This window comes from Perognathus longimembris, chromosome 1, assembly GCF_023159225.1.
Source record: "Perognathus longimembris pacificus isolate PPM17 chromosome 1, ASM2315922v1, whole genome shotgun sequence".
In the NCBI taxonomy this organism is placed as follows: Eukaryota; Metazoa; Chordata; class Mammalia; order Rodentia; family Heteromyidae; genus Perognathus; species Perognathus longimembris.
In genome coordinates, this window is record NC_063161.1 from 189,367 (window position 1) to 214,613 (window position 25,247).

The 25,247-nt window shown below is 48.0% G+C and overlaps 1 protein-coding gene across 3 annotated transcripts in view; it reads right to left on the reverse strand.

Annotated features, from left to right (window-relative positions):
* Shank3 (SH3 and multiple ankyrin repeat domains 3) overlaps positions 1-21,928 on the reverse strand; it is a 72,543-nt gene extending 50,615 nt beyond the window's left edge. For all 3 annotated transcript variants that reach the window (XM_048353419.1, XM_048353403.1, XM_048353412.1), the window contains exons 1-11: positions 21,783-21,928; positions 21,427-21,471; positions 19,877-20,474; positions 19,428-19,631; positions 18,367-18,438; positions 15,572-15,680; positions 15,343-15,494; positions 15,086-15,253; positions 14,876-14,992; positions 14,354-14,431; positions 13,375-13,441 (exon numbers count right to left, since the gene is read on the reverse strand). In XM_048353419.1, coding sequence (XP_048209376.1) covers positions 13,375-13,441; positions 14,354-14,431; positions 14,876-14,992; positions 15,086-15,253; positions 15,343-15,494; positions 15,572-15,680; positions 18,367-18,438; positions 19,428-19,631; positions 19,877-20,164 — 1,255 coding nt within the window. In that variant the 5' untranslated portion in view covers positions 20,165-20,474; positions 21,427-21,471; positions 21,783-21,928. The remainder of the gene's footprint in view (positions 1-13,374; positions 13,442-14,353; positions 14,432-14,875; positions 14,993-15,085; positions 15,254-15,342; positions 15,495-15,571; positions 15,681-18,366; positions 18,439-19,427; positions 19,632-19,876; positions 20,475-21,426; positions 21,472-21,782) is intronic.
* Between the last annotated feature and the right edge of the window lie 3,319 nt (positions 21,929-25,247).

A 25,247-nucleotide genomic window follows, 5' to 3' on the forward strand; every position in this document is an offset into this window, starting at 1 on the left:
ATCTCCAATTAACCACTCCAGAAAGTCAGATGTAGAGCTATGACTCAAATAGTACAGCACTAGCCTTGAGCGAAAAAACAAACTCAGGAACAGGGCCCAGGCCCTGAGTTCAAACCCCAAAATAGGTATACAAGTATGCACGTGCACACACACACATATACACATATGCATACACACACACACACACACACACACACACACAGTCATGTGGGAGGCACAGGTAGGAGAATCAAATCTGAGACCTGCAATGGACACAAACACAGACCCTATCTGAAAAAACTAAACTAAAGCAAAAAAGAGCTGAGGATGTGAGCGTCAGCCTAGTGAGCACAAAGCCCAGAGTTCAAATCCTAGGAGAAAGAGAGGAGGAGGAGAAGGGGGGGGGCCGGGAGAGAGAGAGAGCGCGCAAGCGCGCAGAACAAGAACCTGATGAGCCCTTGGTGCTTCCTACTACTTCCCTGTAGCTGAAGACCAGCACTAGTAGAATCTCTAGGTTCTAAAATTTGTGTGAAATTCTCTGGGTTAGAGCTTTTTTTTTTTTTTAATCTATACTGGGTTCAGAAGTTGTGATTTAAAAAAAAAAAAAAAAACTAGCCTGGTCTGCAGAGAAGCTTCAGGTGTCTAAGTTTATGAAAGATCTCAGGAGGAAAGTTCCAGGCAGGCAGAAATTAATGGGTTAGGAAGTGGCACTGTGGCCCAAGTGGCAGAGTGTTAGCCTTGAGCTGAAGAGCTCAGGGACAGAGCCCAGGCCCAGAGTTCAAGCCCCACCGCCGACAAAAAAAAAAAAGAAAGAAATTAATGGGTTATTTGAATCAATGCCTGGGATTTGATCTCAAAGCTTGTACTTTTCTAGAGAAATAAGTAAACTTTACCTTTGGAGCCCAAACTGTTTTTATTTTGTTTGGTTTCTAAGATCAAGTCTTGCTCAACAACCCACACTTGCCTCAAACTTAGGATTCACTGCTCTGAATTTTCAGGCTAGAATTATAGGCATGTGTCATGACTCAGCTCCAAGGTATGCTTTGTAGCACTTTTTAGATTTCCATCAAAATCCTGAGCTCAAAGCAATGATTATAAGTGTTCCTGTCCAAATAAAATTACTTGTTCCACTCAGAGCTCATGTGTAATCAAATCACATGTTTGTCTGTATATATGAAAATAAAACAATGAAATTATTTCAGGAAGAGGAAATAACAGAGTTATAAGAGGGGGTAATATTGATTAGTATATATTATATGCAGGTGTGAAAATATCACAATGAACTCCCCTTGTTAAAACTAATATATGGGGGGCTGGGGATATAGCCTAGTGGCAAGAGTGCCTGCCTCGGATACACGAGGCCCTAGGTTCGATTCCCCAGCACCACATATACAGAAAACGGCCAGAAGCGGCGCTGTGGCTCAAGTGGCAGAGTGCTAGCCTTGAGCGGGAAGAAGCCAGGGACAGTGCTCAGGCCCTGAGTCCAAGGCCCAGGACTGGCCAAAAAAAAAAAAAACTAATATATGGCAAATAAAAATTAAGTAGACTATGAAACAGGGTTTAAATTTAAATTTCATCAGATAAATTTCATAGCTGGGTGCTAATAGCTATCATCTGTTATCCTACCTACTTAAGAGGCTGAGACCTGGACTGACAATCAGGTTTCAAAGCCAAGGGCAGAAAATTCTAAAAACCCTATCTTCAATTAACCAGAAAAATGCTAGACCGAAGGCATGGCTTAAGTGATATCTTATCTCTAATTAACCACCAAAAAGCTAGAAGTGGAACTGTGGCTCAAGTGTACAAACACATAAAAGTGTACTTTGTGTCATCTGTATTAGGATACTATTTTAATCACACACCCTGGCTCCTAAATCCTCAAGTTATATTTATAGGTGTGCTATTGGTAAGAGTGTAGAAAATTGTGTGAAATTCCTAGAAATCTGATGTCTTGGTATAATGCTATCAGTCATAACTCCAGTTATGTAGAAATGTGTGTATGACAAAGAACAATCACATTTCCTTGCCAACTGCATCACCAGAATTTAACCATGGTCCTTTTCAGTTCTGTTATCCATAGTTATTGTTTTCATTCTTCCCCAAAAGCATTTGCAGTCAGCTATAAACCAAAAAATGCTTTTCCTCTGGAGGTGAAAGCCCAGGAATTCTGGGCCAACCTGGGCATCATAGTCACACCCTTCCTTTTAAGGAAAAAAAGAAAGATGTAGCACTGATTGCTCAAACCTGTAATCCTAGCTACACAAGAGGTTAAGATCCAAAGATCCTCCAGCTCAAAACTAGCCTGAACAGGACCACCTAAGAGAAGACTCTTATCTTCAATTAATCAGAAAAAAAGTCAGAAGTTGAGATGCAGCTAAAGTGAGCACAGAACAAAAAAGCTAAGTAAGTGATAGCTCAAGAGCCTCAGTTCAAGCCCCAATACCAGTACACACACACACAAACACACATATACACACACACAAAGCAAAACTAACACCTCTACACATCACCTTTATAATATCAATAAAAACAATTAAAAACCAAAGCAACAAGCAATGCAGAAACTGGTGATTTGTAAAATGCTAACCAAATCAAGTTTTCGAGATCCCATATGGTCTATTGCTTTCTTTCTCTGCATTTGTGTAAATAGCAGGCCTACTTTCATAAAACTACATTCTTGTGCATGTCTCAAGCCAATTACCCTGACCATCTGGTAAAAATATAAGGATAACTACCACAAAGGGAGCAGCCTGATAATAGTACTGCAGTTTGAATCTAGGCAAAAAAAAAAAAAGTTATCTTGACCTTATGTAAAAATCAAATCAAGTATGGTGATATGTGCCTGTAACCTCAACTATAAGGGAGGAAGAGGCAGGACGATCCAAGCTACTCAGGAAGTTTCTAAGGACAGAGGTTCAAAACTAGCCTAGGCAAAAATGTCAATGAAGTCACTTATCTCCAATTCACTACCAAAGAGCTAGAAGTGGAAGTGTGGTTCAAGTGGTAGAATGTCAGACTTAAGAAAAAAAAAAAAAAAACCTAAGCAATGGGCTAAGAATGTGGCTCAGTGGCAGAGTGTTTGCCTAGAATGTATGAAGCCCTGGATTTGATTCCTCAGTACCACATAAACAGAAAAGGCCAGAAATGGTACTGTGGTTCAAGTGCTAGCCTTGAGCAAAAGAAGCTCAGGGACAGTGCCTAGGCCCTGAGTTCAAGTCCCAGGACTGGAAAAAAAAGTCTCATGGACTTTCTTGCTCAGGCTGGAGCTAAGCAAGAGCATGAGACTCTGAGTTCAAGCCCCAATACATCACAATTTAATTACCTAAATAAAAATAAACCCACTATTGTCCAAAAGCATACTGAGAAGACCATAGATGAAAACTTTGCTTCAGGAGAAAATTATAGTATATTGTTATTAGACCGCTGTTCTGCTCAATATTTGAAATTCTATTATCTGCTAGACTGGATAGAGTCTTGTAATCACATTTTCTCACTCTTTCGAACTTGGAATCACTAAGATCAAGAACCATTCTACACAGTGCTCAGGCCCTGAGTCCCAGCCCCAGGACTGGCCAAAAATTAAAAAAAAGAACCATTCTACAGCAGGTGAGGTGGAGCATACCTGTAATTCCAGTACTCAAGAGGTAGAAATTAGGAGGATTGTGGTTCAAGGCCAGCTCAGGCAAAAAGTTAGCAAGACCCCCACCCCCATCCATAACCTAGATATAGGAAGATTACAGTATGAGATTATCCCCAGACAAAAATGCAAGGCCCTATTAAATAAAATGACCAAAGCAAAACATGGGCTTGTTGGCACATCTCAAATGTCAAAGCACCTGTTTAGCAAGCTCAACATCCTGAATTCAAACCCAGTACTAAAAACAAATGATTAAAAAAAACAAACAAACAGCAATAAAAACCCTGTTCTAGCCACGGTGCTGATGTCTCATGCCTGTAATCTTAGCTACTCGGGAGACTGAAATCTAAGAATCTTGGATCAAAGCCAGAACAGAAAAGCCCATGAGACTCTTATTTCCAATTAACTACCAAAAAGGCGGGTGGGGCGTGGGGAGGGACTGGGAATGTGACTTTGTGGTAGAGTGCTTGCCTAGCATGCAGGAAGCCCTTCATTCGATTCATGAGCACCATATACACAGAAAAAGCCAGAAGTGGCGCTGTGGCTCAACAGGTAGAATACTTGCCTTGAGCAAAAAGAAGCCAGCAGTGCTCAGGCCCTGAGTCCCATACCCCCCAGGACTGGCACCAAAAAAAAAAAGAAGAAGAAGAAGAAGAAGCTGTAAGTAGGGCTGTGCCAAGTGATAGAGTAGTAGACTTGAACAAAAAAGCTCAGGGACAGCCCCCAGACCCTGAGTTCAAACCCTAGGACAGGCACCCCCCCCCCCAAAAAAAAAAAAACAACTCAGGGACAACACCCACAGTCTAAGTTTAAACACAAGGACCAACACCACAAACAAACAAAGCCAGGCATGGTGGATCATAAAGCTCACAGTTGGAAGACAACTTGGGTAGGAAACTCCATGAGGCACTTATCTCCAATAAACTACCAAAAAGGTATAAGTGAACCTGGGGCTCAAGTGGTAAAGCACTAGTCTTGAGGAGGGAAAAAAAACCACTCAGGGACAACACCTAGGACCTGAGTTCAGGCCCTAGGACCTGCCCAAGGGGGGGGGGGGAACTGCTCTATTCCTGAAATCCCAAAGCTAGAGATGGATACCTTGATGCAGTTTCAGAAGATAGCAAGCATCACACCTGAGTATAGGCTACCAGAAGTCAGCTATCCATCAAGCTACAAGCCCATGAATATGCTTTAAGCTTAAACATAGAAATTCTGATTAACTTCCCTGTGAACTCGGAAACTAATTTACAGTTTGTTTTAGTCATTGACTCTTGCTTTTGTTTTGTTCCATAAATATGTTAGATGTGTTGGTTAGTGGAGACCAGAGCTGAGAAAGGTATTTCAGGCTCTGGGTGTTATCCTGCCAGTGAACTTTGCCACATCTCCAGTGGCCACTGTCTCTCAAGGTCTTAAAGTATGTCTGCAGCCATCCATGGTTTTATATGATTATTGTAGCAAAGGCGAAATAAACAAAAGTATCTTTCTTCAACAAGCCTGACAGCAGGACTTATGAATTTTACTTCTGATACAAAGACACCAGTTACAAGGGTGACACTTATTCTAAAGTTTTGGTCAATCTTACATAAATGAGAGGCTGGCCAAAAGGGGTAGGGTTTTTGTTGTTGTTGTAGTTTTTAATCTAATTGAGATGCTACTTAATGGGAGTAGCTCTAGAACTAAATTCTTACTGCAGAAACAAAATCCCAAAGTAAGCAGTAAACCAAAACTAGAAACTGCACAAATAAGAAACTCAACTATCTTCTAACCAATCATTGTTTTTCTTACTTTGTTTCTTCAAATATTTCATTAAAGTTTCCCCTCCTCAAAACTTGAGCCCTTGAGGGCTGGGGATATAGCCTAGTGGCAAGAGTGCCTGCCTCGGATACACGAGGCCCTAGGTTCGATTCCCCAGCACCACATATACAGAAAACGGCCAGAAGCGGCACTGTGGCTCAAGTAGCAGAGTGCTAGCCTTGAGCGGGAAGAAGCCAGGGACAGTGCTCAGGCCCTGAGTCCAAGGCCCACGACTGGCCAAAAAAAAAAAAAAAAAAAAACTTGAGCCCTTGAGCACCAGCCTTGAGCACAAAAGGAGGCTCAGGGATAGCACCTAGGCCCTGAGTTCAAACCCAAGGACCAGGGGGGGAAAAAAACCTGAGCCCTTGGCTCATTTCTATTCAGGAGGCTGAGAATTGAGGACTGAGGTCTGAAGCTAGCCCAACCAGAAAAGCCTAAGAGATTCTTATTATCAGTTAACCAGCAAAAACCTGTAGCTCAAGTGGTAGAATGCCAGCCTTGAGCAAAAAAGCCAAACAAAAGCACAAGCTCTGAGTCCTACTGGCATGCATGCATAACTGCACGGATAGACATACAGACAGATAGATAAGACAGACAAATATTTCCTCTCTTAAAAGGAAAAAGATCAAATGTGAATACTTTTGTAATACATTGCAAGTATACATGAATACAAATTTCAGGGGCTGGGGATATGGCCTAGTGGCAAGAGTGCTTGCCTTGTATACATGAAGCCCTCGGTTCGATTCCCCAGCACCACATATACAGAAAATGGCCAGAAGTGGCGCTGCAGCTCAAGTGGCAGAGGGCTAGCCTTGAGCAAAAAGAAGCCAGGGACAGTGCTCAGGCCCTGAGTCCAAGGCCCAGGACTGGCAAAAACAAAAAAACAAATTTCAGTGATGTGGAACTCATAAATTGGTATGACAAACTGAAACCCCTTTGCATAAGTACTTAAAATACTTTTTTAAATTAACAATAAAAAAGAATCTCAATGGGCTGGGAATATAGCCTAGTGACAAGAGTGCTTGCCTCGTATACATGAAGCCCTGGGTTCAATTCCCTAGCACCACATATATAGAAAATGGCCAGAAGTGGCGCTGGGGCTCAAGTGGCAGAGTGCTAGCCATGAGCAAAAAGAAGCCAGGGACAGTGCTCAAGCCCTGAGTCCAAGGCCCAGGACTGGCAAAAAAAAAAAAAAAAAAAAAAAAAAAAGAAAGAAGAAAAAGAAAGAAAGCTGTGAGTCAACAAGGTTGAGGGTATGGGGAACAACAAGAGACAAGCTGTGTTAGGAAAGCGAGTACCAGCAGGAGCTGGTCAGGCTAACTAGGCCAGTGAATGATGATGAATACAGTGGAAATATTTTATGTGCATATATGAGAAAAGAATAAAACAGGTTGAAATTGTTTTAAGAAGTGAAGGGGGGAAAAGAAGAGTGATAGAAGGGGTGAGATTGATTGGAATACACTGTATAAATATGTGAAAATGTCACAATAAAACCCTCTTTGTACAACCAATACATGTTCATAAAATAAAAATTCAAAGTATTCCCTCTTCCCTCTCCCAGCAAGGGCTGCCCTCATTCATGAGATGTAGAATACTCAAACTCTAAAGTTTAAAAGTGTGGATTTTTATCAAGAAAAGGTAAGCCCTATCACCTGAGATATTTGGTAATGGATTATTAGATATGACATCAAAAGAAAGATCAATTAAAAGATATATAAAATGAAGAGAGGGGCTGGGAATATGGCCTAGTGGCAAGAGTACTTGCCTTGTATACATGAAACCCAGGGTTTGATTCCTCAGCATCACATATATAGAAAAGGCCAGAAGTGGCGCTGTGGCTCAAGTTGGCAGACTGCTAGCCTTGAGCAAAAAGAAGCCAGGGACAGTGCTCAGGCCCTGAGTTCAAGCCTCAGGACTGGCAAAAAAAGAAAAAGAAAAAAAAGAAAATGAAGGGAGAAAGTATGAGCAATGCAGTCATTATATTCAAGGTACATTAAGTAAAAAATGAATTATATAATTGAGGATAGGGATGGGAAGAAGAAAATGGGAGAGAACAAAGAAAGTGGTGACACTGACCAAGAAACATTGCACTCATAACCTGACTTATGGAATTGTAATCCCTTTGTACAACTACTTAGTAACAACAATAAATATAAATACATTCATGCATATATATATATATATTCATATGCACACCTCAGCTACTCAGAAGGCTGAAGCAGGAGAATCACTTGAACCCAAAGTTCAAGACCAGCCTGGGCAACAAACAGAATAGGGCACAGTGGTACATGCCTATAATTCCAGCACTCAGGAACTCAGGAGGCTGCAGCAGCAGAATCTCAAGTTTGAGGCCAACCTGGAATAACATAGTAGGACCCTGTTTGTTTAAAAAAAAAAAAAAAAAGCAGGGCGTTGGTGGCTTACACCTGTAATCCTAGCTACGCAGGAGCTGAGATTTGAGGATGTGGTTCAGAGCCAGCCCAAGCAGGAAAGTCCGTGAGACTCGTATCTCCAATTAACCACTAAAAAAAAAACCCTAAAAGTGGCACTGTGGCTCAAGTGGTAGAATGCTAGCCTTGAGCTGAAGAGCTCAGGGACAGCACCCAGGCCCTGAGTTCAAGCCCCATGACCAGGAAAAAAAAAAAAAAAAAAAGAACCTTCTGGGCTTTGATGGTTCACACCTAAAATATTTTTTTTTTAAAGAACCTTCTGGACTTTGATGGCACACACCTGAAATCTAGAAGACTGTATGGTTTGAAGCCAACTAGGGAAGAAAGTCCAAGAGACTCCATCTCCAATTAATTAGGGAAAAAAAAAGCAGGACTGAAAGTAAAGCTTTAATGGTAGAGTGACAGCTGTGCAAATGAGAGCACAAAGCTGAGTCCAAGTCCCCTCCCCTGCAAAATACATGTTCAAGTCCCAGTACCACACCCCAAAAAGATACACTGTATTTATAAAAGTAAAAACTTCTATATCAAAGGACATTATCAAGATGGCTGAGTATTTACTAATTCACTCAGAAAGTATGTTTGTACCAAAAAGCACTGATTCAGTCCCCAGTACACTGCATCACACAAATAAAATGCAGTGTGAACTGGGGCCATGGTTCACATGGTAGAGCACCTTCCTGACAAGCTTGAGGCCCTGATTTCAAACACCACTAACACATCAACACACACACACACACACACACACACACACACACGTGCAACTAAATAGGAGAAAATGTTTCCAATAAAAGGTTAATATTTGGAATCTTTATGAATTCTTACAGCTCGATAATAACAAAAAACACACCACTCAATTAAAAAATGGGCTGATTTGACATTTCTCCAAACATATACAAATGAACAATAAACTCACAAGATGCTCAACAATATTAGGCATTAAGAAAATGCTGAGGAAGGGGATGGGGAGAGGGAAAGTAGGAGAAAAATGAGGGAGGGGGTAACAAGTATGATAAGAAAGGTACTCACTACCATCTTACATATGTAACTGTAACCCCACTGTTCATTGCCTTGACAATAAAATTAAATTTAAAAAATGCAAACCAAAGCCAGGCACAGGTGGCTCATGCCTGGAATCCTAGCTAATCAGGAGGCTAAGATCTGAGGATTATGGTTTGAAGCCAGCACAGGTAGACAAGTCCCTATAAGATTCCTACCTTCAATAAACTACTCAAAAAAGCCAGAAGTGGTGCTGTGGCTCAAGTGTGGCTCTATTGACTCAAGTAGAGTGCTAGCCTTGAGCACAAAGAGGCTCAGGGACAGATCCCAGATGCTGAGTCAGTTCAAGCCCCAAAACCAGCAAAAAAAAAAAAAAAAAAGAAGAAGAAAAAAATGCAAACCAAAATTATAATGATGCCACAACATACTCAGCAGGAAAGCTACAATTAAAAAAACATAATAAGTATCAGATATAAGTAACAAAAGTGGAAGCTCATGTGATGCTGATGTGAAATGAGGAAAACAGTTCAGCAGTAAACTGCCAAAAGCTAACATAATTATCATAACAGCTGCCAATTTCATCCCTGTACACTCAAAAAACTGGAAACAGGTACACACATGTTCATGACAGCAACATTCACAACAGTCAAAAAGTATAAGCAACCCATACAGCCATCAACAAGTGAATGGATAAACAAAACATCATGCATACAGACAAGCCAATATTATTCAGCCATAAAGAGGAAGGAAGGAATGACACTTTGCAAGGAGATGAAGTTCAGAAACTTACAAGTGAAAGAAACCAAACACCAAGGGTCAAACTGTATGATTACAATTATATAAAACATCAAGAATTGATAAATACACAGAGACAGAAAAGTGCCTTCACAGTAGACAACTGGAAGAGAGAAGGCATACAGGATAATTGGTTAATGTATGTGAGATTTTTTCTTTTGGGGCAATAAAAATAAGGATTCAATAAAATTTATTGCACTGCACTGTGAATGTAAGAAATGCTATTGGATCATCAGTTAACAGTTAAATACACACACACATATACACGTATATATACATATATCTCAATTTAAAAACAAAAAAAATAAGCCAGCTACTGATGGCTCAAACTTGTAATTCTAGCTACTCAGGAGGCTGAGACCTGAGAATCAAGGTTCAAAGCCAACCCAAGCATAAAAGTCGGTAAGATTCTTATCTCCAATTAATCACCAAAAAACTGAAAAGTGGGCTGGGGATATAGCCTAGTGGCAAGAGTGCCTGCCTCGGATACACGAGGCCCTAGGTTCGATTCCCCAGCACCACATATACAGAAAATGGCCAGAAGCGGCGCTATGGCTCAAGTGGCAGAGTGCTAGCCTTGAGCGGGAAGAAGCCAGGGACAGTGCTCAGGCCCTGAGTCCAAGGCCCAGGACTGGCCAAAAAAAAAAAAAAACTGAAAAGTGGCACTGTGGTTCAAAGGGGTAGAGCACTATCCTTGAGCAAAAGAGCTCAGGGATAGCACTCGGGCCCTGGGTTCAACCCCATGACCAACAAATAAGTAAATCAGTAAATAAACAAAAGGCTCTAGGCTGGATTTGGACTGTGGGCACCATCTACCAAGCCACATCCAGATACCTATTATACAAAATGTAGTGCCAAAATGAGCAGCACTAAACTCACATCCTACCTCAAGCCGATGATCAGTGCAGATCAGGCCCTTAGTCAGAATCTACACTGAACAAGCTCTTTGGGTAATGTCACCATGACACTTAACAAAAGCAATGTGGGAATAGCAAGTCAGTAAGAATACGCATAAGCACGAATGGTGCCCACGTAGATGGGAGCATGCCTGAGCATGAGAGAACATGGCCTACTGACACAGGCAGGAAGTACAGTTACTCACTGGACAGGCTAGCATCCTACCAAAGGCTTATTGGTCTACAAGGGGAAGTAACCACTGAGAGAGAAAGTGTCCTGTCCTCTGAAGGGTGACCAAACCCACACACACACTAAGGAAGTTGGAAAAGAACTGATTGGAAGAGCTCCCTCAAGCTTCTGTGAGCAGAGCCTACTCAAAGACCTGGGGTGGGCCATGGTGATTCATGACTGTCACTCAGAGAGTGTCTTGGAATACATATGTGCTGGGGGAGGGGGGGAGGGAGGGATAACAAGACTGAATCCCCAGGTCTATGGTCAGGCTCTGTCATTAACTTATCTGAAACTTGGTTTCCTTCTCTATAAAATGAGCCTGTCTATCCCCAACCCTTAAGAACTATTGAGAAGAAGAACTGAGGTAAGAGAGTTCATAGTAAATCTCACAATGCATCACCTTACATACAGGGGCATCTGGTGAGTGTATGACATCTGAGCAAGTGTGTGGCCAGCAGAACTGATGACCATATCAGGACGAGGTGTCACAGATGCCCATTGTAGTTTTAAAGGACAGTGTGCCTAACCAACTGAGCCAGAATACTCAAGAAGGACAGGAAGTCTCTGTATGGTGACTCTCCAGAACCTGAGGATAAGGGCAGCGGGATGTTCTTGCCTCTCAGCCTGGACTGCATTCAAGCCCCAAGCCTCTCTTTGCTCCCCCTCCGCTCCTACCATTGGTCCAATCAGCTAGACAAAGGTCACCTCCCACAAGGGGGAAGGAAGGTGAAAGCCCCTCCAGAACTCAAATGCTACAGAAGGCCAAGGTAGCAAAGGATGAAAGTAATGGTACATATTTTTACTTAAAAGAAAGTAAAGCATCACAGACATCAGCATTTCTCCCACAGTTAGATAATCAAGTCCCACATGTTCACAAGCAGTACTGTCCCAGTTAAAGCTACCTCCAACACACTGCCAGCTCTACCTAGACCATAAAGTCTTTCTCTACTTCAAACTCCAGCTGTCCTAACCTAAGCCTGGACACCAGCCTCCACCTTGCCACCTTTCACAAGCCACTCGGTGTAACTGCATTAGGGCCTCCTACATCCAGCTTGGGGTTTTACAGGGTCATAACCAAAACTTACTGGGCAATAAAAACTTAGGGCACTGGTGGCTCACACCTGTAATCCTATCTACTCAGGAGGCTGAGATCTGAGGAACACAGTCTGAAGTTAGCCCATGTAGAAAAGTCTATGAGCCTCTTATTTCCAATTAACCAGAATAAAAATCCAAAAGTGGTGGTGTTTCTCAAGTAATAGAGCAGCAACCTTGAACAAAAAAAGCAAAGTGAGAGCTCAAGGACCTCAGTTTAAGCCCTAGTACTAGTGTGCATGCACATATACAATTCAACCCTAGTCCTGACTGGAACCCACATTGGAAACCTAAAACCAGCCCAAGTAAATACTCATGGAAAGGAGAATCTCAGATTCCACGTTCCAGAAAAAGTTAGATTAAAAAGGCTACTCCAGGGGCTGGGGATATAGCCTAGTGGCAAGAGTGCCTGCCTCGGATACACGAGGCCCTAGGTTCGATTCCCCAGCACCACATATACAGAAAACGGCCAGAAGCGGCGCTGTGGCTCAAGTGGCAGAGTGCTAGCCTTGAGCGGGAAGAAGCCAGGGACAGTGCTCAGGCCCTGAGTCCAAGGCCCACGACTGGCCAAAAAAAAAAAAAAAAAGGCTACTCCACCCCAGACATGGAGGGAGCCAATGGTTTGAAAGTATAACCCAGGCACAGAACATCCTTCCCTAGAGTTGAGCCACCTGAACAAAGAATGGTCCAGTCATGGGGCTGGGGATATAGCCTAGTGGCAAGAGTGCCTGCCTCGGATACACGAGGCCCTAGGTTCGATTCCCCAGCACCACATATACAGAAAACGGCCAGAAGCGGCGCTGTGGCTCAAGTGGCAGAGTGCTAGCCTTGAGCGGGAAGAAGCCAGGGACAGTGCTCAGGCCCTGAGTCCAAGGCCCAGGACTGGCCAAAAAAAAAAAAAAGAATGGTCCAGTCAGGCACCACACATCCAAGAGATGAGAGAATTCAATCTGGGCCTTTCTTCTTACCTATACTGGGGCTGAAGCTACATAGGTAGCCCCTGGTCTTCCTTTTAGGACAACTCATGCACTCTTTTATGTGTGGACCACCAGAAACTCAAAACCGTTGGGCCTAGAGGATATAGCAGCAGTCCTATTTCTATCTTGGACTTTTCCTCATTATTGTATGTTGTTTTCTCTACATGGATGTTCATGTGACCTTACCCTCTAGAGAACCATGGCTACATATTTGTTCTCATATTCTAGACTGACATGAGACCCATCAACCTATGTCCCATAGATGGCCCTTCCCAGAACCTAACTAACTGCCAACACAGACTATGACCCCAACATTGACCCCTAGACCTGCACTATTCCAGCCCATAGACTAAACCTAGCCCTAACTGAGGCCTCTGCCCAGTCCACACAAGGCCTTCTCTAGCATATTCCCCACACCTACAAGAGCTACTAGCAGACATTTGGCTCATGGGTAGAGGCCCTCGTTATAGCACCACTGCCTCTGAAAGTTCCATTCACCAGGGACTTATGGGTAGGCAAAACTCACCAACATCTGAGTCTTTGTGGGTCTTGATGACCTCTGCAAGCTCAAAGTTCCCTGCGACGATGGCCACCTGGGAGAAAGAGGCCAAGACATAGAGGCAAGAAAGGATACTCAAAAAAATAAAAAGAAAAGAAAGAAAGGAAGGAAAAGAAAGTTTTCTCAGTGGCCTAGGCTTGCCCTCACCACAGTACTCTTCCTATAGGTCTTCCTTACCAGGCCATGCTTTTCTCAAGTCACAACACTCCTGTCTACTGGGATACAACTCACTACAGAAAGGAGTTACAGTACTACACCCCATCTCATAACCAGGGTCACACACCACCCCCATCTGTCCAGAACCAAGTCTATTCCTAGATCCTAGGCTTTCAGGGATAAAACCAAATAGACCTGAGCACACTGGGGTATAGCACTGGAACTTTTAATCTGCCCCTAAATATAGTCATCTATCTTGACTCAACCAGGCCCCCCCATGGCTTCCCAGCCTATTGCTCTCATTCTTCCTCCTTATGCCCTTGACACCTAGTCATCTGATCAGCTCTGGCATTACTTTTAGAAGTGCCCTTATGCCTCCATGTTAGCCTGATTCTTCTCTACTGCACTACCACAGTAGTCTGCATCCTTCACATTCTCAACAGCCTGTCTCTAAATTCAGGAGGGATCACACCTCTCTTGGATTTGTGCTCTGGGTCCCTTCTGCTTCCAGAGGTTGTGCCTACACCTGCCCACCTGTCCTCTCATCTGCCCTTCCCCTATGCTGGAGCCCTCTGATCTTCCTCTCTCCCTGAAAGGTAGACAGAAGAAACCACTGTGCTGAAGACCCTATTGGATCCTACTGGCCCACCTGCTTCCATTCTTTCTATGGCAGTCCTGAGATTGAGCAGTGCCTTCCAACCTTACTGAGAAGAAGATTCAGAAAGGGTGAATAACAAGGAGACAGTCAACCCCCCAAGGCAGCCTCATATTCCTGTAAATCACCATGTACCTGGAAGGCTGTCTGGCTATTGTAATTGCGGACATCCTTATTGGCTCCACGGAAAAGCAGGACACGAGCACAGCTCTCCTATTGGGAGAGAGTGGCAGTCACACTGGGAAATGGAGAATGGCTAGGAAGCCACAGCAGGTGCGCACATGAGGTTGCACACACAGGTTTTCAGGGCAGAGGAATCACATGCAGACTCATACCTATATGTTCAGTGTATACCTAGATCACATGGATATATGTGGGCAGGTCTCACCTGTTTCAGAGGGCTTAGATGTACACAATTCATACCCAATTGTTTGGAACACACATGTTCTCATTTGTATGCTCAGGGAACAAATATACACAAGTAGGCCCATGAGGCAATCCCGCAACCAGAACTCATTGGAGGGCACAGAACATACATGGAAAGGGGCACATAGGCCAGGGACAATCACTTTTGTGTAGGCATGTACATACACACGGTTGTACTTCATCACACAGTGTGTAAATACGCACACACAAGTGTGAAGCACAAGGACACACCTGGTTGTAGAGAGCACAGATATGCAGGGCTGTGTTCCCTGAGGCATTCTGGGCACCCATGTTGGCACCATAGAACAGCAGGTGCTCCAGGTGCTGCACATGGCCAAATCGGCAGGCCTAAAAAAGAGGGAGGTGCTGCAATATCCCAGAGGCTAAGACCCCCCCCCCACCTGGACAGGGCCTGGACCCCACCCCAGGGACTCAGCCCACCTGATGGATCTCCTGCCAACCATTCTCATCAGTGGTCCCCAACTGTGCATGGTCATGGAGAAGCAGCTCACAGCAGAGGGCATCCCCACCCCCCAGGGCGCTGTGGTACAGGGGTGTCAGGCCACGGCTGTCCTTGTAGTCAGGTGAAGCTCCCAGGTCCAGCAGCGTCTGAGAGAAAGGCACCTCAGTATCAATACCAGGATGGCTTCCTGCCCTACCAGCTCCCATACCCTCCAGGTCAGAGGGGCCCCACTGACCGTCAATGCTCCCGCATTCCGCTGGCGGGTGGCACAGTGGACGGCAGTTAGCCCATCTCGGGTGCGGAAGTCCAGGTGAGCACCACCGTTTCGTAGAACCTTCAGCAAGTCAGTAGCATTGTCTAGCTGTGCTGCAAGGCTCAGAGGGCACTCTGAGTTGAGAAAGAAAGGAAAATTAGGCTCCTGACCACTCAAAGGGCAACCTCTCTCGCTCTGCTCTGCAACTCACCTCCTGAGTCAGGGTCATGAAAATTAGGGTCCAGCCCCTTATCCAGCAGGCGGGCCACTTTGTCCGTACTGTGCAGCTGGACATAGTCCATGAACTTCTTTAGGTTTGCCTGAAACACCAGTCATCCTAATCAGCTGAGTGCCATGACCATGGCCATTCAACTATTGTTCCCTACCTCTAGCAAAGTGTTAGGCCACCTATGACATGCTCGCCTGGTTCCCTATCACTCTAACATGATGCCTTTTTTTTTTTCCAGTTGTAGGGCTTAAACTTGGGGCTTGGGGACTGTCCCTGAGATCTTTTTGCTCAAGGCTAACACTATCACTTTGAGCCACAGTGCCACTTCCAGTTTTCAAGTGGTTAATTGGAAATAGGAGTCTCACAGACTTTTCTGCAGGGGCTGGCTTTGAACCATGATTTTCAGGTCTCAGCCTCCTGAGCAGCTAGGATTATAGGCATAGGCCACCAGCTCCTGGAGAGGTTACCTAGCTCTATACTACTGCTTCAGCTCTAACTTCAGCTCAGTTGGACTCATGTACCATTCAAAGCAAAGCCCTTCCCTATATCCTGATATCCAAACCCACCACAGCTATCAACCTAAGCCTGGCCATCCTTCACTACAGCCAGGTCACCCTGGTCATGCCCTTCAAATGAGTCTATGCTCTGCTGTCAGCCTCAGTTACTGTCCTGGTTCTACCTTCTGACCCTGGTGCTCCAACCCTGGAGCAAGGGTCCAGCCTACACAAGCCCTGAGTCCCCTCAAGCAGGAACCTGCTAGGCCTATAGTAGCCCTGAATCCTCATGTTTCTCTGGTCCATCTTCTTTACCAGTTCATCCCTATGAAAGACCCCTGAGGCTCTTGTGACGTGCCTTTCCTTTTCATTCCTTCACACAGTCCTACATTGGGTCACCCAAGCAAAAGCCTCACTAGCCTCTGCTGGTAGAATGGATACCATACACACAACCTCTAGAAAAACTTAGCATGCATCAGACAAGAAGGAGGCCACTCGGGGGAGTCACTGTCATTGTTCTGTGGGGTAAAACCAGAAGAAAGTTGCTCACAAACAGGGAAGGCCTATGCAAAGCCTCTAAGACAGATCTCAGCTAGCCCCAAGAATGATGGGGAGAGGGAAGGAACAGCAGAACTTGGGCACACAGGGCACAAGGCTGAGGTAAGGAGTTTGGATTCATTCCAAAAGCAAACAGGATTGAGGTGGGTACTGTTGGCTCACACCTGTAATCTTATCTACTCAAGAGGCTAAGATCTTAGGATTGAGGTTTGAAGTCAGCTCAGGCAGAAAAGTCCCTGCAGGACTCTTGTCTCCAGTTAACCACAAAAAAACTGGAAGTAGTGCTGTGGCTCAAAGTGACAGAGCACTAACTTTGAGCAAAAAAGCTCTAGGACAGCACCCAGGCCCTGAGTTCAAGCCTCACTACCAACCAAAAAAAGAAAGAAAGAAAAGAAAACAGAGCTCACTGAAAAACAAGTTACTAGGGTCGTGTGGGTCCCTGGGGAAAGATCAGTTGGACTCAGAGTGGCAGGGTTAAAACAAGGGCCATTGGAGGGAAAAGGGGGTCTTTCTGAGATGCTTTCTGTCTAGCTACAACCCAGGACCATTGGCTGCCACTGCCTTGAAACAGGAGAAAAAAAATCTGGCAAAAAAAAAAAAAGCCTAAGGAGGGCTGGGGATATGGCCTAGTGGCAAGAGAGCTTGCCTCGTATACATGAGGCCCTGGGTTCGATTCCCCAGCACCACATATACAGAAAACGGCCAGAAGTGGCGCTGTGGCTCAAGTGGCAGAGTGCTAGCCTTGAGCAAAAGGAAGCCGGGGACAGTGCTCAGGCCCTGAGTCCAAGGCCCAGGACTGGCCAAAAAAAAAAAGCCTAAGGATCTGGTGCAACAGAGTCACAGAAGTCCTCTCCTAGGCCCAATGAAGTATTCACCAAGTAAAGGCCTAGTGCCCACAGAGCTGGCTGGCAGAGAGCAGTCTGCCAAGGAGTCAACCAATGAGCCAGCTGCTAGTATATCCTAGCTACTCACGAGGCTGAAATCTGAGGATTGTGGTTCAAAACCAATCTAGGCAAAGTCTGTGAGACTCTTATCTCTAATTACTCACCAAAAAGCCAGAAGTAGAGCTCTGGCTCTAATGGTTGAGTGTGAGCCTTCAGCACAAAGTCTCAGGGACAGTGCCCAAACCCTGATTCAAACTCTAGGACTGGCACCAAAAAAAAAAAAAAAAAAAAAAAAAAGTCTGCCTACGGAAAAGGGTTGTGTCATAGTATTCACTATTGTTCACAGCACACATTTTGCCCCAGGAAATTCAGAGGTGGCAGCATATTGCCCTCCTTCTAAAGAGCACATAGTGTCAGGCCTACCTGACAGTAAAAGAATCTCACAAGTATGCCAGGGAATAGGACCAAGGGTCAGACAGATTTGAGCCTAGCTTGACTGGCTACACAGTCACAACCAAGTAAGTTAGGCTCTCTTATTTCCAGTTTCCTCACCTGTGAAATGAGATAATTAGAATCCGTCTGGGAGAAAATTAATGACCTAATTACACATTTCTAGTATTGGGGACACAAAGTGCTAGGCCTCTTAGCAAGGCTCCCAAGATATGCACACGTTTATCTCCTTCTCTCCCTCCCAGTCTCTCACTGGTCTTCCAGTACAGGCAAGATCATGACAGAAGAGGGAAAGTATCCTGGGCCAGGACTGGACCAATTGTGATCAACCCAAGCTGGAGTAGGGGGAAGTAGCCATGGGGAGGGTCCCTTCCCATGACCACCTCTTTACCTTAGTGTGCAGCTTTGCAAACTGCTTGTCGTCAATGAGGTTCTGGGCATAAACTCTCCGTTTGTATCGGAACTGGTCAAAGAGAAGGTGGAAAGTATCCATGCAGACAGCGTAAGGGAGTGGTGAGCATCATCTTGTTCGCATGCATACACAGGGCCTCCTGCACACAACTCCATCACAGTATGACATTCACACAAGTCCCAGACATACACAGAGCTGACAGCTTCTGCCTACCCACCACAATTAACACATGGTATGGAAAGACTGCATGATGGGCCCAGCGTCGCATCTCATTGCCACAGGTGCTGGAAAACCCCACTGCTCTCCTCAGATGGCACCCTAGACATCTCCTTTCCAAAGAGAACTGCTCCACTTGCTGGTGTCACCACACAAGTCAGGTCAACTTAGCACTCTCCTACTGCAAGGCTTATTTGGTGCCCATTAATGTGGTCACAACACACACCCTCCAAATCTAAGGACTCTGTCTGTTCTTATGGAGACAGGCGCCCAAGGCATCTTTTATCAGGAATGGTACGCCAAGTATTGGGACAACTTCAGAAGAGTCGCAGGCGACGGGGCGATTAAGGACAAATGTGCACAGTTGTTAGGCTGCTCATATCACACGCTCTTCTTGGCACTTATTTCCTCACACTCCTCCCTTCAGAACAGGGCTTCCGCTCACTGCACAGTGCTCAAGCTGCTCGCAGCGCGCAGGCCGACTTTTATTTGCTGCACACGCCTGCTTACAGTGTGCTGCACACTGCTCGCAGCCAGCGCCCCACGCACGGCTCACACCGCTCCGGCTGCCCGAGCCGCAACTCCGCGCAGCGCTGGCCTCTCCCGGCCCGCGGGGCTCGCGGTGCACACTCGGCGCCCCGCGCACACCCGCCGGGGCCGCTCGCGTCCGCGGCGCACGGCTCGGGATGCACTCGGGCCCCCACGCTCCCCGTCCAACTCCTCCCGTGGTGTCCTCACGGCCCTGCCCTTCGAGGCTCAGGTGGGTGCCGGAGCTCGAGGGCCGCACCCCGCCTGCTCCCCGCCACGCCGGTCCCGCCCAGCACCTCCAGGTAGGGCAGGGGCGTGTCCAGGTTCGGAGGGTAGTCCTGCAACAGCCGCTCCTCCTCCAGGAACTTGCCGGCGCGGCCGCGGGAGGGCGGCTGGAAGAGCCCATAGTTGAGCGCATCTTGGAGGCTGTGGTTGAGGGCGCAGAGCACGCGCTGCTTGGCGGCCCACACGGGCGCGGTCGGGTCCAGACGCAGGCACTTCTGCGGCGGAGCGGGTCGTGAGCGCGTAGAGCCCCGGCCCGCCCGCGAGGGGCGGCCTGGAGCGGGGCTGCCCAGGCCCCGCCCGGGGGCCGGGCTTCCCAGGCCCCGCCCCGGAGGCGGGGAGGGTCCCGCGGAGGCGGCGGGGGAGGGGCGAGCGGCCGCGGCCGGGGGTCGGGCTCTGGGTGCGCCCGGGGGGAGGGGGGCCGGGGGCCGCGCCGGGGCTCGGCGGGACTGCGGGGGCTCACCGTCTGCTGCAGGTCCGGGATGCCGACGCGCACGACCACGGCGGCGCCGGCCCCGGGGCCGTCCATCCCGGCGCCGGCGCCAGGGCCCAGGCAGCTCACGGCCGGCTGCCGGGCACCTGGGGATTCCGCGCGGCGCCCCGGCCCCCCTGGACCCCCCGCCGGAGCCCCTGCGGCCGCGATGCGCGGGAGGGGGCCGGGGGGGGCCGGGGCCGGGGCCGGCGCGGGGGACAGTGGCTCCGAGGGCTCCGCGGGCGCGGCAACGGCGGCGGCGGCGCGGCTCAGCTGCATCGGCCCGGGCTCCGCGCGGCGCCTGCCTTCCCCGGGGGCGGGGGCGGCGGGGGGAGGGGGCCCGAGCCCGGCGCGGAGCGGGGGCGGCGAGGGGGCCGCGCCGAGGCGGAGGCCGGGGGCAAGCCGGCTGGGGTCCTCGCGTGGTCCAAGCCGCGTGGGCGTCCGGCGGGAGGGGCGGGAGCCGGGGAGGGGGGAATAGTCGAGGCTGGGGGCGCCCTGGCCTCGCGGTGGGAGTGGCTGGGCGGTGAGGGCCACACCGCCCGCCGGGGCGCAGCGCGGGTCCTAGGAGCTGGTGGAGCCCGCGTCCGGGCTAGAGGACCACCGGCCAGGAGGGAGGGAGAGACAAGCAAAATTGATTTCTGGGGCTGGAAATCTCCCACTCACTCTGCTTCCCACTTTGCCGACCCCCACTCCAGACCCCGAAGAGGTGGCAGGGTCAGCGGTGCACCGGCCCAGGGAGTGGGCAGGGGACCGAGGGCGATGGACCCCAGACGGGGGGGGGGGGATTCGGGGGACGATGGGCCCTGGACCACGGGGTGGGCAGGGGACGATGGACCCCGGAGTAGGAGGTGGGGAGGGGGCGATGGTTCCCCGACCGGGGGAGGGAGCAGGGGGCGATGGACCCCGGACCGGGGCAGGGCTCAACCTGGGACAGTGGGCCCGGAACGGGGGTGTCCGGAAGCCGCCCGGCGGCGACACTGCCCTCCCCCCACCCCACCCCCCGTCAGCACTTCCGACCGCACCCAGAGGGTTCCCAAAGGTCCCCGCCGCGGCTGAGTTTGGGGAGTTCGTCCAGACCCCCGGGCCCCATTCCCGCGGCCCTCCAGACCCCCAGTCGGCCCCGCTCCGCCGCCTGGCGCCCCCTCCCCGTCACCTTAGCGACAGCAGGGTGGGGGCGCGACCTACGAATGAGGGCTTAGGGGAGGGGGCGCCACTAGTCTCCACCTGCGACGGTGAAGTGAATTTTAGTTTCACTCGTTGTCGTGGCAACGCGGGCGGGGTGACGAGTGGGCGGGGAGGGGAGCGCAGCGAGGGAGCCAGCCCGGCGCCGCCCGAGCCTCTGCCAGCCTCGGAAGTGCCCAGCCCCTGGGCTCTGGCGCCCGCGCCCCCGACGGGAGCTGGCCCGGCCCCTGACTGAACTAACCTCCTCTCCCGGGGTCGGCTCTGGCTCCCCACCGCCCTGCGTCCCATCACCCTATCCCAGCTGGCTTGACCAACATGCCACCTCCAAACACCCCTTCTCCCCACAGCGAGCCACTTACCCTAGTGGTACACCTTCACGGAGCAGCGGGCAGGGAGCCCTCTACCTATGGTGGAAATCAACCCCTAAGTCTCATTCACCCCACGACCAACCCCAGACCCCTTCCTTCCCCACCCGACCCCCCCCCCCCCCGCCAAGGTGGTTATTCCTGAGCCTGGGAGGAAGAACCTTGCACTACCCTGGCCTCATAAACCGAACCTCGTCTCCCCTGCCCCAGACAACTTGAAATGCCTAGAAAGCGATTGACACCCCTACCCCCAAACAGCTTCCACTCCCCCACAGATTCACCTGACCCCCACTCCCATCCCTCCAAAAAGCACCCCAACTCCAGAATGGTGCCTTCCTCCTAAGAAATACCTGGCTCATGTTTTCTCCACGGCCACCCCCTGAGGAACAATCTTTGCCTTCCAAGAGCTACTGACCAGGCAAAGCTGTGTGAGCTTTCTGAGCTGTCCGTTGGTCTGGTCCTGCCTTCCCTCAAGCCTAGTGGCCCTTCCTTTGGGGGGGAACTGAAGTGGAGTCAGCCCCTCCCCTACCTCTGGCCCTTCCTTCCCAAGGCCACAGGTCTGGCCGAGTTGTACAGCTGAGGGTTCCCTAGGGGGTCAGGCAGGATGGGAGGTGGTGAAAGAGCAGGAAGCAGGAAGGGGTCGCCCTTATCTACAGGAAGCACCTTGGGAAGCACAGGGCTGGGTTTCCTGTGAGGGAGCCCAGAAGAGGAAACTCTGCTTACTGACCTTGGCTCCAGGGTCTTCCTGTCCTGTTTCCCTTCCCGCTTCACAGGGCCTCTCCGGCCCTGCCCCTGATTCCTCCCTCCACTACTTCACCTGCTTTTACTCCCAGCCCTTTTCCCCTAGATGGATGTTCACTAGTGATAGGACTGGAAAGAAGGAAGCCCCTTTCTTCTCCAACCACAGCCAACTCCAGGCCTCCTCACTCTTCCTTGTGTACCATGAAATCTGCCCTTGACCAGAATGGACCCAGAGCCTGGAGCCTTACTCCCTCAGGCCAGCTTTTCCAGATTGGAGCTAGGGGCCCTTTGAGTCTCCCATACCAACCTACCTGCCAGGGGGGCCCAGCCAGCCATCCCTTTTAGGCCTTTGGTTATTGCTGCTTGCTCAGACTTTGGAAAAGAAAAAAATTCTCACCTTTGCCAGCCAGCTGCTGATAGATTAATGGTGTCCAGCTTTAGCTGACCTTCGCACTACCAAGGTAGCAGCAAGCCTGTGTTCTATACAGTGCCTGGCTCACAGTGAATGAATCCTAGAACTGACAGATCCCTGGATCCACAACTGCTGGCAAACACCAAAAACACTTGCCAGAAACTTACACACATGAATGTCCTCCTACTTGGGTTCATGTAAGAGAAAGCAAGGAATAATGGGTGTTAACTGTTGAGAATAGCTCCAGTCCCCCCTAAATCAGGACCTCCAACTTGCTAGGTGGGTACTCTACTCCCTGAGCTATGCCCCCAGTCCTGGCCTCTTCACTTGATAAGGTGATTAGCCTTACTTCAGCTTCATTAGGTGGTATCTCTTTCTACTACCCATTGCTTATGAAAGCCCACTTGCTCACACAAATCCCTCAGCTTACAGTAGCTGATCCTCTGGGACATTCAGTCTCACCTGGCTCCCCCTAGAGGTCCTACTTCCCTTGATTTCCATGACAGTAGGGGGGGGTTGGCCTGCTCCTATGCCATCCCTCACTGCTTTCCTTTTCCACAGTGTTAGGGCCCACCTTACTCTGCACTCCACCCCTTCCTCTGGCCTACTTTCCTGAGGCTCATATTTTTTTTCTAACAATTCTGGGATTCCCTTATTAGTTGCTTAATGTCTGTCTTCCTGCCATAAGGAGGGCTCCACAGAGGCAGGTCTTGGCCTGTCTGGTTCTGCTGTGTCCAGCCCCCCACTCCTGGCTGCTCAATTTTTCTCCTGGTGAATGAGTCAATGCTTAAACATTCATCCAGACATTCACATCCAACTTTCTCTTTAGACCCTTTCCTGGCTCCAGATTATCTGCACATAGCAGGAACTTGGGAGTACTAGGTTGACTATAAACTTATCTGATCCCAGTGTATTTTTTGCAAGTAGGTTTTCTAGCGCTTCTAGTTATGTAATATCTGAAGGCATAGTCATTCTATTTGACTTGAATCTGATTTTCTAAGACATTTTCTTTAGATTTGGCTTTTCAGGGTTGTTGTCTGTTTTTATTTTTGTTTTTGAAATAGAATCTCAATGTTGACAAGGCTGGCACCAAACGCACCATCCTGCTGCCTCAGCCTCTTGAGTGCTAGAATTACAGTTATGTATCACTGTCCTCACATCTTTTCAGGGTCTTATGTTGTTTTGTTTTCTTTCTTTTTTTTTTTCTGATTCTGGGGCTTGAAATCATGGTTCTGGCTTAGCTTTTTCCATACAAGGTTGGTGCTCTACCACTTGAGCCACATCTCCATTTCTGTTTTTGGTTTTTTTCATGGCCAGTTGGAGAAGAGAGTCAGGAGAATTTGTCTATCCCAACTAGGTTCAAACCACAAACCTCAGTTCTCAGCCTCCTCAGTAGCTAAGAATATAGGTGTGAACCACTGGTGCCTGGATTACTCCATAAGCATTTAATGCTATGAATATCCAAGTACCACTTGAGTTATAGTCTTTAAGTGTTTGTAAGAATTTTAATTGCATATTGCTCTGATTTTTTTAAAGTATCAACTACACATTTTGGCTTGGAAATTTACTAAAGAGTATGTTTAAGTTTTCAGACCTTATTAGGGTTTGTTATTGTTTATTTGAACTCAAGACCTCACCCTTGTGAGACTACTGCAATATTGCTGAGGCACATATCCGGCCTTGTTTTTACCACTAATTATTTTTAGTCTGTTCAGAGACTACAGTTCATTAACGTTTTGGTGTCCTGCCATTGCAGGGATCACAGGCAGGCTGCTCCACTTCATCCAGCTTCCCTACATGGAGAAGGACTTTTTCTTTCTTTCTTTCTTTTTTTTCCCCTGTCAGTTGTGGGATTTGAACTCTGGGCCTGGGTGCTATCCTTGATTTCTTCAGCTCAAGGCTAGTGTTCTACCACTTTGAGCCACAGCACCACTCAAGGTTTTCTGGTGGTCAATTGGTGATGAGAGTCTCACGAACTTTCCTGCCCAGGCTGGCTTTGAACCCCGATCCTCAGATCTCAGCCTTCTGAGTAGCTTATAAACATCTGGCTATCCTATTTTTAGCTTCCCAAGTAGCAGGGTCACAGACATGAGCCTTTGGTGCTCAGTTCACACACTGAGGGGTAGTTGTTGTTTTGCCAGTATTTGAACTTAGGACTTTTAGCTTGCTTGGCTGGCACTCTACCACTTGAACGACATCTCTGGCACAGCTTTTTTGCTGGTTATTTTGGAGATAGAGTCCTGTGGGCTTTCCTTCCCAGGCTGGCTTCAAACCGAGATTTCAGATGTCAGCCTCCTGAGTAGCTAAGATTATAGGTGTGCACAGCAGAGGATCACAAGATGATTACAGGTGTGCACAGCAAAGGATCACAAGATAGCTATGCTCCTATGAATGCATAAGATAATGCTAAATGAAATGAACTCCATGTTATGGAAACGAGTGATATATCACTGTTGTAATTACTTTCAACATGCCATGTGAAACCATAACTTCTATTGTTGATGATCCTTTTGTATCCCCTTCCTGTGGTTGTACCTGCACTATCACTGTATCTTATCTGAGTACATTGGAAACTGTATATACTGGTATTAGAACTAGGAAAGTGAAAGGGAATACCAAAATTGAGAGACACGGGATAAAAAGACAAACGACTTCAAAAGCA